Source organism: Bos mutus, chromosome 7, assembly GCF_027580195.1.
Source record: "Bos mutus isolate GX-2022 chromosome 7, NWIPB_WYAK_1.1, whole genome shotgun sequence".
Taxonomy (NCBI): Eukaryota; Metazoa; Chordata; class Mammalia; order Artiodactyla; family Bovidae; genus Bos; species Bos mutus.
This window is the reverse complement of record NC_091623.1, coordinates 59,105,180-59,119,238: the sequence shown is the minus strand read 5'-3', so window position 1 is coordinate 59,119,238 and position 14,059 is coordinate 59,105,180. Positions and strand designations below refer to the sequence as shown.

General features: G+C 52.3%; 1 protein-coding gene across 2 annotated transcripts in view; it reads left to right on the top strand.

Annotated features, from left to right (window-relative positions):
• UHRF1 (ubiquitin like with PHD and ring finger domains 1) overlaps positions 1 to 14,059 on the top strand; it is a 34,063-nt gene that overhangs the window by 3,313 nt on the left and 16,691 nt on the right. For both annotated transcript variants that reach the window (XM_070373877.1, XM_070373878.1), the window contains exons 3-5: positions 7,163 to 7,435; positions 7,725 to 7,879; positions 10,746 to 10,961. In XM_070373877.1, coding sequence (XP_070229978.1) covers positions 7,163 to 7,435; positions 7,725 to 7,879; positions 10,746 to 10,961 — 644 coding nt within the window. The remainder of the gene's footprint in view (positions 1 to 7,162; positions 7,436 to 7,724; positions 7,880 to 10,745; positions 10,962 to 14,059) is intronic.

Below are 14,059 nucleotides of genomic sequence, written 5' to 3'. Positions count from 1 at the left end.
TCCTTCTGCTGAATTTCTGAAGACATCCCATGGGCACAGGCTATACAGTTCGTGGCATCATGCAAAGGCAGATTGGATCGAATCCTTATATTCAAGGCAGTGACTATTTCTGAATGCCTGCTGTGAGCTTGGGCGCCATGCACTTTAATTTTTACATTCAAAAACATGCAGAGAAGTCGAAAGAGCCATGAACGCCTGAACACCTACCCGTGGCTTTTGTCACCGACATCACACAGCTGTCTCTGCCTCTATCCGTCCACCAGCCCATCTTATTTTGGGAGATGCATTGCAGAGAAAGTTCCAGTTCACGTCACCAGTAGACCCTCCAGCTGGCCAGTCCTTAACTAGAGTACAGTGTGTGTTTGTAGCTCCTGTTTCTTCTGAGGACATTTGCATACAGTGAGAAACACATCCCAAGCAGATGGTTTGGCCTGTTGAGAAATGCGTACATTGGTGTAACCAAACCCCTCTCTTCCTGCATGGGCAAACATGGCAGCTGATCCATACCAAAGTCTTGGCATTGCCTGTGTGAGTTGTAAAGCCTGATGATAAGCAGCGTGCCTTTAATCCTTAGGTTTGTTTGTCTGTCTGTCTTCTCACAGTGCAGGTTCTGAAGATCTCAGAGGGTTCCTTGTTCCTGAGTAACCTCCTGTAACCGCTGTTCATCCCCTTCCCCACGCTCAACTGGGCCAATGCGTAGTCAGTTCTGTCTTCCGGGTGAGGAAGCCAGGCCTCAGCGTGATGCAATTTCCCCAAGGTTGCGCGACCAGGAAGTGGCCCGGCCTCAGGGAGGTGTGGACAGTGCCAGGCGAGTGGGGCACCAAGGCACCTTGAAGCAAGTCAGGTCTGCAAACAGACCAGGCTAATCACTGTAGGAGGCCGTGCAGCCTCCAGCGGTGCGAGAGAGCTGTTGTTTTTATAGAACGTTCTAGAGAGTGTTCGAGAGTCCTTCCCTCCCCCCCCTTTTTTAAAGAAACAGGGCATCGCATGCAGTCCCAGGTCTCTGGTAAGGTCACTCGAGCCAATAAAGCAGAACCAAGCAGAGTCTGTCTTCAGGATATGGGAGGGTCCCGTGGCGAGCTAGCTTAGGCTGAATAGGTTGGCGGTTATGTCGTTTGATTGGCGGAAATGCAGGGAGCTGGATGGGGGAAGGGACCCCGGGCGGCTGGCCCAGCCTGGGCAAGGGTGAGAGGCGTCTGGTGCTTCTTTCTTTGTCTTTTTTTTTTGGCTGCCCAGAAAAATCACAATAGCTGTCATTGGTGGTGCTGGTAACGGTGCTCAGGCGCAATGCTTGGGCCTAATCGTCGCAAGTGCCCGCCAGTTTTTCTGGCCAGGGACAGTCTGTGCTTTGCAGTCAGATGGGGCTAATTGTGGGCCCACCACGTGTACTTGGTGGGATTCAGTGAGGTCACCGTTGTGCGGTGGGGGCTGAGCTTCCCTCCTGGTTCACATAAAGGGGCGATAAATCATTTAGTGCAGGGCCTCCCCTTTGGCACTGCACGTCAGGGCCTGATCGTTCTCCGTGGGGTTCATCCCCCAGCAGTATGGGGTGTGGAGCAGCATCTCGGTCCCGCTCACTTGATGCCAGGAGCACCCGCTTCCCCGCCCCAGTCATAAGGTCCATAGGGTCCCCAGACATTGCCAAGTGCCCCCTGGAGGCAAAGTTGCTCCCAGCTGAGAAGAGAACAAATTATTTAGTTGGTGATTTACTATAGGAGAGCTGTCCGAAGGATCAGGTGAAATGGCATCCTGGGAGTGGCCTTCCGAGGGTCACTCATGTCGCAGTGCCCCACCAGATGGCCTTGCCCTGCTGGGCCTTCTTTGAAGGTCTGCCCCTTTTCCCAAAGGACAGAGTCATGCTGTAAATTGGACAGCCCCTTGCTGAGATCTGTCCTTCTGGCTGCAGGAGGGAGGCTCCCTTCCTTCCTTCTCCCCCAAACACCCTCCCTGCAGCTGGAGACACGCCCTTAAGGTCGGGGGTTAGCAAACTCTGTTAAGGACCCAGTGGAAACCGTTTGTGGCTGGGCAGTCTGTCCACTCACGTCTGCCATTGAAAGCCAGGAATAGATCCAGAGCCCAAAGGCATGGGCATGTCCTGATTTGAGGCCTGGTAGAACTTTATTTACCAAACAGTTAGTGGGAACTGTCCTGCTGGCCGAGGTGTGGCAGTTACATGCAGGCTTCCTCCCGGGGTGGCAGATCCGGGTTGTACTGTGGGACGTGCTGGACCGAGTATCCAGGGCGCCGTGGGTGTTGCAGGTGTCCCTCCAGGGCACGGGTGTCGCACTGTTTGGACTCAGCACCGCTTCCACCCCTCAAAGCGAAGGAGGACCCCAGAGAGCACTGTGGACGTGCATCACGTCTATCATTTTTTGTCCTATTAGAACTCGGAAGTGGAGAAAAATTTGTTGTTCAGTTGCTCAGACATGTCCAACTTTGCGACCCCATGAAGCAAGAGAAAACACAGATGTTTCTTTAGGCATTGGAATGGTGGCGTCAGCCCACACCACACAGGCTCCATGCCCCTGCAAGGTCATGGGTCTGGCCAGTGACATCACAGTGTCATGACAGGGTAGGTAGCCTGGGCCTCACAGACCCCCGAAATGGAAATGCCACCCAGGGCATGACCTGGGCTGTGGCCGGGGTGGTGGGGTCATAGGGCAGAGTTCACTTGTCAGGACTGATTGGTGGACAGGCTGGGTCATGCCTGTACACCCACTTCTCCCCCCAGAGCGGGAAGCATGTCCCTCTGCCATGGCCTGAATCATACCTTTTCTTCCTTCTCCCATCTCTGTCCATCTGTCTGTCTGGCCTGAACCCCACATTGCTGGGGAGGCCTGGAGTCTTAGACAAGACTGTGGGGGCTGGGAGGGACTACAGCCGCAGGAAGGGTCTTTAAGAGGCTCCTGGCCTCTTCCTGCCGGAGGTCCCTCTTGACCAGAGGTTCACACGCCCTGGTCTGGTTTATGTCCACCTCTCCCTAATCTAGGAGAACCACCCCTTGCCAGACCCAGGGTCATTTATTTCCTGTGCTCTGAGCAGTACTCACACCTCAAAAGTGTCCCCCCAGTGCCCCAGGGGGACAGAAAGTGGGCGGCTCTGAATCTAGGCTTCTAGGAGGAAGCTCCGTTGTCAGATGGTCTCTGTGTTTATTTCATTTACTGCCATGTGCATGCCCAGAATTCCCCAAGTCCAGGAAGCTTCTGGTTTAAAAGAGGGATGTGATCTAAACGCCGCCGGCAGCTTGGCCTTTACACCTGAATGTGCCCCAAACCACGTGTTTTGTGTTTTACTAGGGGCAGTTTAAATCCCTGGTGGCTCAGTGGTAAAGAACCCGCCTACAATGCAGGAGACCTGGGTTTGATCCCTGGGTCAGGAAGATCCCCTGGAGAAGGAAATAGCAACCCATTCCACTGTTCTTGCCTCGGAAATCCCATGGACAGAGGAGCCTGGTGGGCTGCAGTCCATGGGGTTGCACACAGTTGGACACAACTGAGCGACTACACTACCACCCCAGGCAGCTTAAGGGATTTCACCTGCAATTCTGGTTGTACAGGATTCTAACTGCATGTTTAATTTTTAACATGAGAATCTGCAGCCTCAGATCCAGCTTGCCATTCAGTTTGAATAGCTTTCAGTTTTTGAATTTTCTAAAAAATTATTTTATTCCAGTATAGTTGATTTTCAGTGTTGTTACAGCGTTGTGTTGAAATGTCAGTCATTCAGTCCTGTCCAGCTCTTTGCGACCCCACGAACTGCAGCCCACCGGACTCCTCTGTCCATGGAATTTTTCCAGGAAAAAATAATTGGAGTGGGTGGCCATTTCCTTCAGGGGATTTTCCTAACCCAGGGATTAAACCTGAGTCTCCTGCATTGCAGGCAGAGTCTTTACCATCTGAGCCACCAGGGATTTAAACTGCATGTGTTAATTTCGCCTTTTTTTTTTTCCCACTTGTTGCAGAGTGGCATATGGGATCTTAGTTCCCCCACCAGGAACTGAACCCATGCTCTCTGCGTTGGAAGCTTGGCGTCTTAACCACAGGACAGGCAGGGAAGTCCCTTGTATGGCTTTTATCAATGCTGTTAGCCTCAGTTGGAGTTTTAGGATCTTAGAAGAAACCCCGGGCTTGGTGTGTCCATGTCCTCACTGGGTCCAGCCCCCCTCCCTGCTGTGTGCAACTTGAGGCTAGCAGGGTCGGGGAGGGGGGCATCCGACACACACCCTTTCGTCATAGTAAGTGGTTGTGCAAGCTCCTTCCTGCCCACCGCAGGGCCCATCTGGAACCTTCCAGAAGTGGTCCTCTGAAGCCGTCAGACCAGTCTGCATTCCATCCTGGAGGTGGAGCCCCGGGCTCGCGTGGCCCAGCGTGCGGCCTCCTCAGTGCCCAGCCCTCCTGATTGCACCTTTGCCTGCTGCACTCTTGCACCAGGAGGGGCGTGTGTGTGTGTGTGTGTGCGTCTGTGTGTGTGGGCCCCTCCTGTCCATCTAGCTTCCTGACCCATCACAGATGGCCCCATCAATATTCCTCCTGCCGCCTTTAGCTACAGCCCTCAGCCAGGTCCTGATCTTCCCCCCTACCTCCTTGTCCTGTGTACCCCCAGCTGCCTTTCTGCTCCCACCCCCAGTTCTGCCACCCTCCTGCTGGGCCTCCATCCTGGCGCTCCTGGTAAAACAGAAGTCCTACCATATGCCCCCTACTGGCCCCGAGTCTCCACTGCCTCTCCCCCGTCCTGGTGCTTCGGTTTATTAGTTCTCATCCTCTGAAACCACCCTTGCCTCCCCTGACGTGTGTGGGAAACGCCTCTTCTCTCCTGCATTTAGCTGTCATGCACAGCTGTGTCCTGTGTCTTTGTAGGAATGAGCTGCTGCTTGGCTGCCCTGAGCATGGTAAGCACCAGGCTACCTGTCTCTAGCTCAGTGGTTCTCCCTGGGGGCTGTTTGGCCCTGTTGGGGCTCTGGGCAGTGTCTGGAGACATCAGTTGTCACAACTGGGGGGTTCCTGACATCAAGCTGGGGCAGCAGGGATTTTGCTCCACCTCCCCACAAAGAGAGATCAGGGTCAGGGTGCTTACTGTCCGCAGTGCTGAGGGGTGTCTGCCTAACTGTGCAGGTGCTGGGCACCAGGTGCCTGCCTCTTGTCATCATCCTTTTTAATGACATTTTAATGACGTTCTGCTGGTTTCCTTGTCATAATGGTGCTGGGGACACTTATTTCTCCACCATTTTCTTTTTTAAACTGATAAACTTTAGTTTTTAGAGCAGTTTTAGGTTCACAGATTTAAGAGGAAGGTACAGAAATTTCATATACCCTGTGCCCCCACCCCCCCACCTGTCTCCTGCCTGATAGTGCATTTGGTATAACTGAGAAACCTATGTTGACTTTCTCATTTTGGCCTTGCCATGTGGCTTGGGGACCTTAGTTCACTGACCAGGAATTGAACCTGTGCCCCCTGCAGTGAAAACGCAGAGTCTTAACCACTGGACTGCCAGGGACGTCCCTTCTCTCCTTTTTAGGGATGAGTAACATCCCAGCATGAGGATGACCTCAGTGTGGTGTTGGTCTGTCCGTCAGTCTGTGGACCCTGGGCTGTGACAACGCGTGTGTGTCCCCTCTCCCTGCTGTCGCCCCGTGTAGGAGGGCTGGCGCTGTCTTACTCTCTGATCCCCTGTGGCAGCCAGGCAGGGCAAGGCACATCAGAGGCTCTTGCTGGGCTTTGGGTGAGCAGGCAGCATGGGCCTGGCTGTGCAGGGTGGGCTTCAGGGGGCCCCTGGTGGCCTCTGCAGCAAGTGTGTTCACTTGTGCCTTTCTGGGGGAGAGGGGTTCTCAGCCATTCTGTTCTCAGGTTTGTGATGAATAAGGATTAACAACCACTACCTGGAACGTGCCCTCCTCATGACCCCCGGTGCAGTTTGCATATTAATGGCAATCGGCCCTTTGAACCAGCAGCTTCCAGTTAAAAATTGGGAAGGAGGGAAAGTTGACTTTTGCGTGTTCTTCCTTTTCTTCTTTTTTTTTTTTTTTAATTTATTTGTTTTGGCTGTGCTGAGTCTTCATTGCTGCAAGGCCTTTTCTCTAGTTGGGGTGAGCGGGAGCTACTCTCTAGATGCGGTGTTCTGGCTTCTCATTGCTGTGGCTTCTCCAGGAGCAGGGCTCTAGGAACGAGGGCTCAGTACTTGTGGCGCACGGGCTTAGTTGCTCTGAGGCACATGGGATCTTCCCAGACCAGGGACTGAACCCTGCGTTGGCAGGTGGATTCTTTACCACTGAGCCACCAGGGAGGTTCTATCCTTCCTTTCTTGAAGGCACTGCTTCTGAACCAGGGGACACTGGGTGATGTTGGAGGCCCTCCATGGTTGTCACAACTGGGGTGCTCCCAGCGTCCAGAGGGTGGGGGGCAGGGCTGCTGCTCCTGTGGTGTCCATGAGAGCCCCCTGCCCACCCCCCCAACCCCAGAGCCATCAGAGATCAGCAGAGTGTGCCTCAGGGTGTTCTGGATCCCGAGGGCTGAGGGTCTTTTTTGGGTGTTGGTGGGGTGCCCTGGGGCAGTTGCTCATGGAAAGGTAATGCCCAGCAAAAAGACTTTTGTGCCCTAGGGACGTGCTCCGAAGCCAAACCCCTTCATGTACCTGGTGAGTCAGCAGGTGCTCTATGGATCATAGAGCCCTGCTGGCTCCTAGCCTCCCCATCAGTGAGTGCCTAGTGTGGGTGGAAATAACAGAAAGGTGTTCTCTCTGGGGGCCGTCCCGGGCATTCCCAGCGCTCACCATCTTGTCAAGACAACCAGAAATGTCCCTACAGCATTGTCCCGGGGGCAGGTCACTCTCCCTGAGAGCCAGGGGTACAGCATCGCCTCAGGGGCAGGTCACTCTGCATGAGAGCCAGGGGTACAGGCAATGCTTGTTTATTGTAACAAAAGTTCCAAAGTACATAAAGTATTAAAACCTCCCCCGACACCTGATGTGTGGCCATGGCTCAGCGTGGTTAGGCCACATGCTCCCGGGGATGCCCCCCGTGTGGCAGCAGGCGTCCTCATTGGAGAGGGCTTCGGGTGACCTTGTCCCCAGGAGCTGGCAGGCCTCCGCCAGGGCGGGTGTGGTCCATCACCCCCCCACCCCCCAGTGAGCTCCCTTGCCTGGTGACCTTGGCCTGCGTTCCTGCAGATGGAGGACGGCCACACGCTGTTTGACTACGACGTCCGCCTGAACGACACCATCCAGCTCCTGGTCCGGCAGAGCCTTGTGCTGCCCGTCCCTGTTCCCAGCAGCAGCGGTGGCAGCAAGGAGAGGGACTCTGAGCTCTCGGACACAGACTCTGGCTGCGGCCTGGCCCAGAGCGAGTCGGACAAGTCCTCCAACAGCGGCGAGGCTGCCAACGAGCCAGAAGGGAAGGCAGACGAGGACGAGTGTGACGAGACGGAGCTGGGCCTCTACAAGGTGGGGCTCATGCATCACTGTCCCCACGCAGCCCCCGATCCCCGTGGCTGGACAGCCCCCTGTCCCCCCTGTCCTGCCCTATGTCCTCACAGTCCGTTGGTGGAAACATCAATGCTCAGGGGTTCCTTCTCCGCCCCTAAAGCAGAACCCTGTAACTGGACCTGCTGGTGTCTTCCCTGTGGTCCTCGCAGGGGCCGTCTTAAGTTCTGATCTGCTGCCCCCCTCCCCTTAAGACCATGACCCTTCTCAGATTTCCCCGGGGCCGAATGAGAGCTTCCTTCCCCGGCAGGTTGGCGAGTACGTGGACGCGAGGGACACGAATATGGGCGCGTGGTTCGAGGCCAAGGTCATCAGGGTGACAAGGAAGGCTCCGGCTCATGACCAGCCCAGCAGCTCCAGCTCAAAGCCAGAGGACGACATCATCTATCACGTGACATACGATGAGTGAGTGTTCTCGGGGTGGGCCCAGGACAGCAGCAGCTCCGAGGACCTGGTGTTTGGACTTGCTTGGGTGGTGATGTCCCCTCCCTCCGTTGTAGGAATTCAGAGTGTTTATGGAGCACTTAGCCTGTGGCAAGCCCTGTGATGGGCCCGGGGAGTTCCCGTCTGTGAACACAGAGGGGCTCTGAGTTGGCTTGGCGGCCATAACCACATGCTGCAGGCTGGGCGACTTCAGCATTAGGCATGTATCTTCTCACGGTCCTGGAGGCTGGAAGTCCGAGCTCAGTGTGCTGGCAGGGTCAGCTCCTGGTGAGGGCTCTCCTGGCTTAGACACAGCCATCTTCTCCTGCATCCTCACGTGGTCTTTCCTTTGAGTCTGGGGGGAGAGAGCGAGCTCTGGTGTCTTTTCTAATAAGGACACCAGTCCTATTAGATTAGAGCCCTGTCCTTATGAGCTCATTTAACTCTGATTACAGCCTGGGCTTCCCTGGTGGCTCAGATGGTAAAGAATCTGCCTGCAATGCAGAGACCTGGTTTTGATCCCTGGGTTGGGAAGATCCCCTGGAGAAGGGAATGGCAACCCACTCTGGTATTCTTGCCTGGAGAATCCTGTGGACAGAGGAGCCTGGCGGGCTACAGTCCATGGGGGTCACAAAGAATTGGACACAACTTAGTGACTAAACAATAACAACCTCTAAGGGCCCTGTCTGCAGATACAGTCACAGTGGATATTAGGGCTTCAGAATGTGTATGTGGGGGATGCAGTTCATAACAGGGCAAGCCTCCCTGCCTATAGGGAGCTCATGTTCTATGAGGGCGCTAGGGCTTCATCTGTTTCCCTGCAGAGTCTCTTACTGCCCACACCAGTTTCTGGCACACTCTAAGCTTAGCTCTAAAAATTACTGGAGTAATGGGAGGAGCGAAAGGCAGTAGGTGCCAGATTCCCATCCTCTTGGTCAGGGTTCACAAGCTTCTACCCTCAGGCCAGACCTGGCCCACATCCTGTTTTTGACGATAAAGCTTTATTGAAACACACCAGTACCCATTGTTTACATCTTATCTGTGACTGCTCTTGCGATAATAGCTGAGTTGAGTGTTCACAGCAGACACCTTGCAGCTCACAAAGCTGTAAGTATTGACTATCTGGTCTTTGGCAACCCTTGCTGTGCGTGCTAAGTTGCTTCAGTCATGTCCAGCCCTTTGCAACCCTATGGACTTCAGCTCTCCAGGCTCCTCTGTCCATGGGATTTCCCCAGACAAAAGTACTAGAGTGGGTTGCCATTTCCTTCTCCAGGGGATTTTCTCCGCCCAGGGGTCAAACCCATGTCTCTTGCATTGGCAGGCAGGTTCCTTACCACTAGCACCACTTGGACAACCCTTGTTCTTGGTGCTTTATTAGCAAAAATAATGAACACCAGGCTAACCACCTCATCACAGTAGAGTTGGGATTGTCCCCACTCTAGGCTGAGGCTAAACTTTGTTACTAATAGGATATGCTTTTTTTTTTTTTAATTTAATTTATTTTAAAATAGCTTTTACTAGAGTAGAGTTGCTTTACAATGTTAGGTTTTCAAAAAATTTTTTACTTGTGTATCTTTTGTTAATTTTTATTGATGTTTGGTTGCTTTACAATGTTGTATTACTTAGAATATGCTACCTTTAGCCAATTGTCTTAGGCCTTTTTTGAGGTCACTTGGAATTCCTGTATATCCAGAATAATGACTTCCTGTCTTTTTTTAATATAGTGTCTATCCCTTTACAAAAGTCACCATCAACACACATGTATGGAAAAAAGTTCCCCCCCAACTCATTTCTTTCTGTCTTAGTTTCCTATGGCTGCTCTACAAAGTATTGGTGCTGTTGCTGGAATAGTCTATCCTCTTATGGTCCTGGAGGCCATAAGTCCAAACCAAGATGTTGACAAGGCTGAGACCCTCCTGGAACCTGGAGGGGAGAATCCTTTGTGCCTCTTCCAGCGGGACTGGCTGTCTGGCTCACGGCTGCGTCCCCGCTCCTGCCTCTGCCTCCTCTTCCTGCCTTGCTCTCCTCTGTCTGCCTCTTCATCAGTCACTAGGTTTAAGACCATTCTTCTCTATCAGGACCTGATCTTAACTTCTCCTGTCTGCAGCAATCCTATTTCCAGATTGAGCAGTGTCCCTAAATGAGCAGGGTGCGTGGCATGCTAAGCCACTTCAATCATGTCCGACTCTCTACGACCCTATGGACTGCAGCCCACCAGGCTCCTCTGTCCATGGGATTCTCCAGGCAAGAATACTGGAGTGGGTTGCCAGTTCCTTCTCCAGGGGATCTTCCTGACCCAGGGACTGAACCCTCATCTCTTACGTCTCCTGCTTTGGCAGGCGGGGGTCTTTACTGCTAGTGTCACCACCTTGGAAGCCCCTATTTCCAGATTAGGTGCCAATAAGCACCGCTTGTCAGGGTGCCAGGTGTTAGGATCCCAACGTAGCTTTTTTAGAGCCAGGGTCCTCAACCCCCTGGCTCTAATGCCTGGTGAGCTGAGGTGGAGCTGCTTTAATAAGAGGAGAAATAAAGTGCACAGTAAATGTAACGCACTCGAATTATCCTCAAACCATCCGTGCCTTCCCGGTCCGTGAAAAAACTGTCTTCCAGGAAACCAGTCCCTGGTGCTGCAAAGGCTGGGGGCCGCTGTGACACACTGGGACGTGTCACTGTGCCTGGGTGTTACTAACACCAACAGATGAGCTCTTGGGGAGGGGCCTTTCTGGACTGCTGTGACGAGCGTAACTCAAACCCGCACACCAGGTGGCCCTCTCCGCCTGGCTCCTCTCTCCTGATGGAGTGAGGCCTGCTGGCGCCTGAGGTCTGAGCGCAGGGCTCTCCCCTCCAGCTACCCAGAGAACGGAGTGGTCCAGATGACCTCACAGAACGTCCGGGCTCGAGCCCGACACACCATCAAGTGGGAGGACCTGCAGGTGGGCCAGGTGGTCATGGTCAACTACAACCCAGACCTCCCCAAGGACCGCGGCTTCTGGTACGACGCCGAGATCCTGCGGAAACGAGAGACCAGGACAGCGCGGGAGCTGCATGCCAACGTCAGGATCGGGTGAGTCTGCCCGGCCTCCGCCTTCTCCCCGGGCCCTCTACGCCCCACCTGCGGAACTGTTTCTGGGGCCCTGGCAGAGATTTCAAGCTTCCTTGTTCTCATGTGCTTGTTGTTTTGAATTTGGCAAACAGGTGAAAAAACGTGGCCAAGTCCGGAAAGTACTGAAGGCCACACTTAATATTCTCCTTTCTCCTGTTCCCTGGTTACCCGGTTCTCCTGTCTGGAGACATGGCTGGTCCCAGCACCTTCTGGGGCCACGTGTGTGTGCACAGACAGGCAAGAACATAGCCAGAACCACACACTCCTATACGGGGTACTCTTCACATCAGGGGTCAACAGGCTGTTGGCCACAGGCCAGAGCTGGCCCCCAGCTATGACAAGCAAATAAAGTTTTATTGGCACCGAGCCACGCCCATCTGTTCACTGCTTCACTGTGGCTGCTCTATGTTAGGAGGGCGCCCAGAAGAGAGCTGGGTGGCTGCCCACAAAGCTGAAAATATTTACTGCCAGGCCCTTTACAGAACATATTTGCTGAACCCTGTCTACCAGGCTTTTCTGTGTGTGTGTAGAAAGCTTAACATCTTTACCATTTTAATATGTCTTTCTTTTTTTAAAAAAAATATGTTGACTTATTTGGCCTCACTGGGTCTCTGTTGCTGCGTGTGGGCCTTCTCTGGTTGCGGCGAGTGGTGGGGGGGGGGCGTGGTGTTGCGTGGGCTTCTCGTTGCAGTGGCCTCTCTTGCTGCGGAGCACAGGCTCTAGAGTGTGCGCGCTCCCAGGAGTTGTGGCGCACAGACTTAGCTGTCCCGTAGCATGTGGGATCTGTCCCGACCAGGGATCAAACCCACATCCCCTACATTGACAGGTGGATTCTTAACCACTGGACCACCAGGGAAGTACTTAGCACCTTAACCATTTAAAAGTGCACAGCTCAGTGGCATTAAGCATATTCATATTGTTGGAACAACCATCCCCACCCCCACCAACATCCATCTCCAGAACTTTCTCATCTTCCCAAACTGAAACCCTATCTCCTTGAAACACTGAACTCCCCAGCCCCTCCCCTACCACTGGCCCCCACCACCTACTTTCAGTATCTGTGAATCTGACTCCTAGGGACCTCGCGTAAGTGGAATCATACACTATGTGTCTTTCTGTGTCTGGCTTTTTTCGCAAGGTCCATACATGTTGCATGATGAACCTTTTTTGGTGGCTGAATAATACTCCACTGTATATGTTGTATACAAGACATGAGTATCTGGGCAAGTGTCTTGAGCACAGGCACAGTGAGTGCAGAGGCCCTGGGGCAGGACCATTCTTGGTGTCTTTCTGGCCCCTTGAGGAGGCCAGTGGGCTAGAGGGGAGAGAGGGAGGAGGAATCGTTCAGGATATGGCTGGGAGGGGTGCAGAGCTGCTGTGTATTCTGTGTTGCTGGCAGCTCCTGGAGCCTGAGAGCATGGAGTAAGTGTTAAGTGTCAGTCGTTCAGTTGTGTCCAACTCTGCGACCCCATGGACCATAAGCCGCCAGGCTCTTCTGTCCATGAAATTCTGCAGGCAGAAATAGTGGAGTGGCTTGCCATTCCCTTGTCCAGGGGATCTTTCCAACCCAGCAATCGAACCCAGGTCTCCTTCGTTGCAGGCGAACTCTTTACTATTTGAGCCACTACAGAAGAGCGTAGATGCCACCTGTAATAGAATCATCGCTCAGGCAGCCGAGCTGGGAATTGACTGCAGGGGGCAGCGTGGCGGCAGGGAGACCAGGGAGGAGGCTGCTGGGGGCAAGGTCCAGGACCAGCCCTGGCGCACTGATGTGATTGTTAAAAAAAAAAAAATAACCTGCTTTTTGTTTCCTTGCTTAGAATGTTGTTTTCTTGTTTTCTGTTTCTTTGACTTCTGCTCTCATCTAAAAAAAAAAGTATGTAGTTAGTTGTGGCTGAGATAGGTGACATATTAGTTCCCTGACCAGGGACTGAACCTCTGCCCCCTGCAGTGGGAGCCTGAAGTCTCAACCCCTCCCAGGGAATTCCCTTTGTCATCTTTATCATTTTCTCCTTTTTCTGAGTTGATTTTGCTCTTCTTTTTCCAGTCTTTTTGAGGTAGCCACTTAGATTATTGTAAGTCTAGTGTAAGCATTTTAGTGCTGCGAATTTCCCTCTCAGTGCTGCCTTGCCTGCTTTCCACATATTTTGCTATGTTGTTTTTCTTTTTATTCAGTTACCTCTGTTTTTACAATTTCCTTTGACACTTCCTCTTTGGCTCCTGGCTTATTGAGAAATATGGAGTTTAACTCTCAAGTGTTTAGAGACTTTTTTGCATTGTCTTTCTCTTGTTGATTTCCAGTTTGACTTTGTTATGGTCAAGGAACATACACTGTATGATTCTAGTCCTTGTCAAGGTTTGTTTTATGGTTCAGAGTCGGGTCTGTCTTGGTGAATATTGCACAGTTATTTAAAAAAAAAAAGTATACTCTGTTGTTGGGGCAGATGTTCTGTTTCTGTCGGTTAGACTGTGTCGGCTGATTGTGTTGCTCACATCTTCTGATTCCTGCTGATGTTCAGTCTAGTACGTCTGTCACGTGCTGAGGGCGCTGTCCCGGTGTTCACCTGTAACTGGATTTGTCTGTTTCTCCTGTCAGCTTCAGAATCATGAGGATCTGGTGTTTGATGTGGACATACTCATATGTGTTACGTCTTTCTGTTCCTTATGTAATGTCTCTCTTTGTCTCCAGTAATTTCCTTTGCTCTGAAGTCTGCTTTATCTGAGATATATGTATGTGAATTGACACACTTTAAAAAAAAAAAGTAAATGAGTTCCCTGGGGGTCCAGTGGTTAAGACTCTTGTTTCTACTGCAGGGGGCCTGGGTTTGATCCCTGGTTAGGGAACCAAGATCCTACAAACCACACAGAATGGCCATAAGTGAATGAATGAATATGCGTGGTGTATCTCTACCACTATGGTTGAATTTGGAGTTTCTCATAAACAGTATATAGTTGGGTCATTTTTTTTTTTTTAAAGCTACTTCATCAAGGCTGCATTTTCCTTGGCATGTGTTATGTTTTCTGGCCATTATTTAAATATTTTTTTGTCTGCAACACAC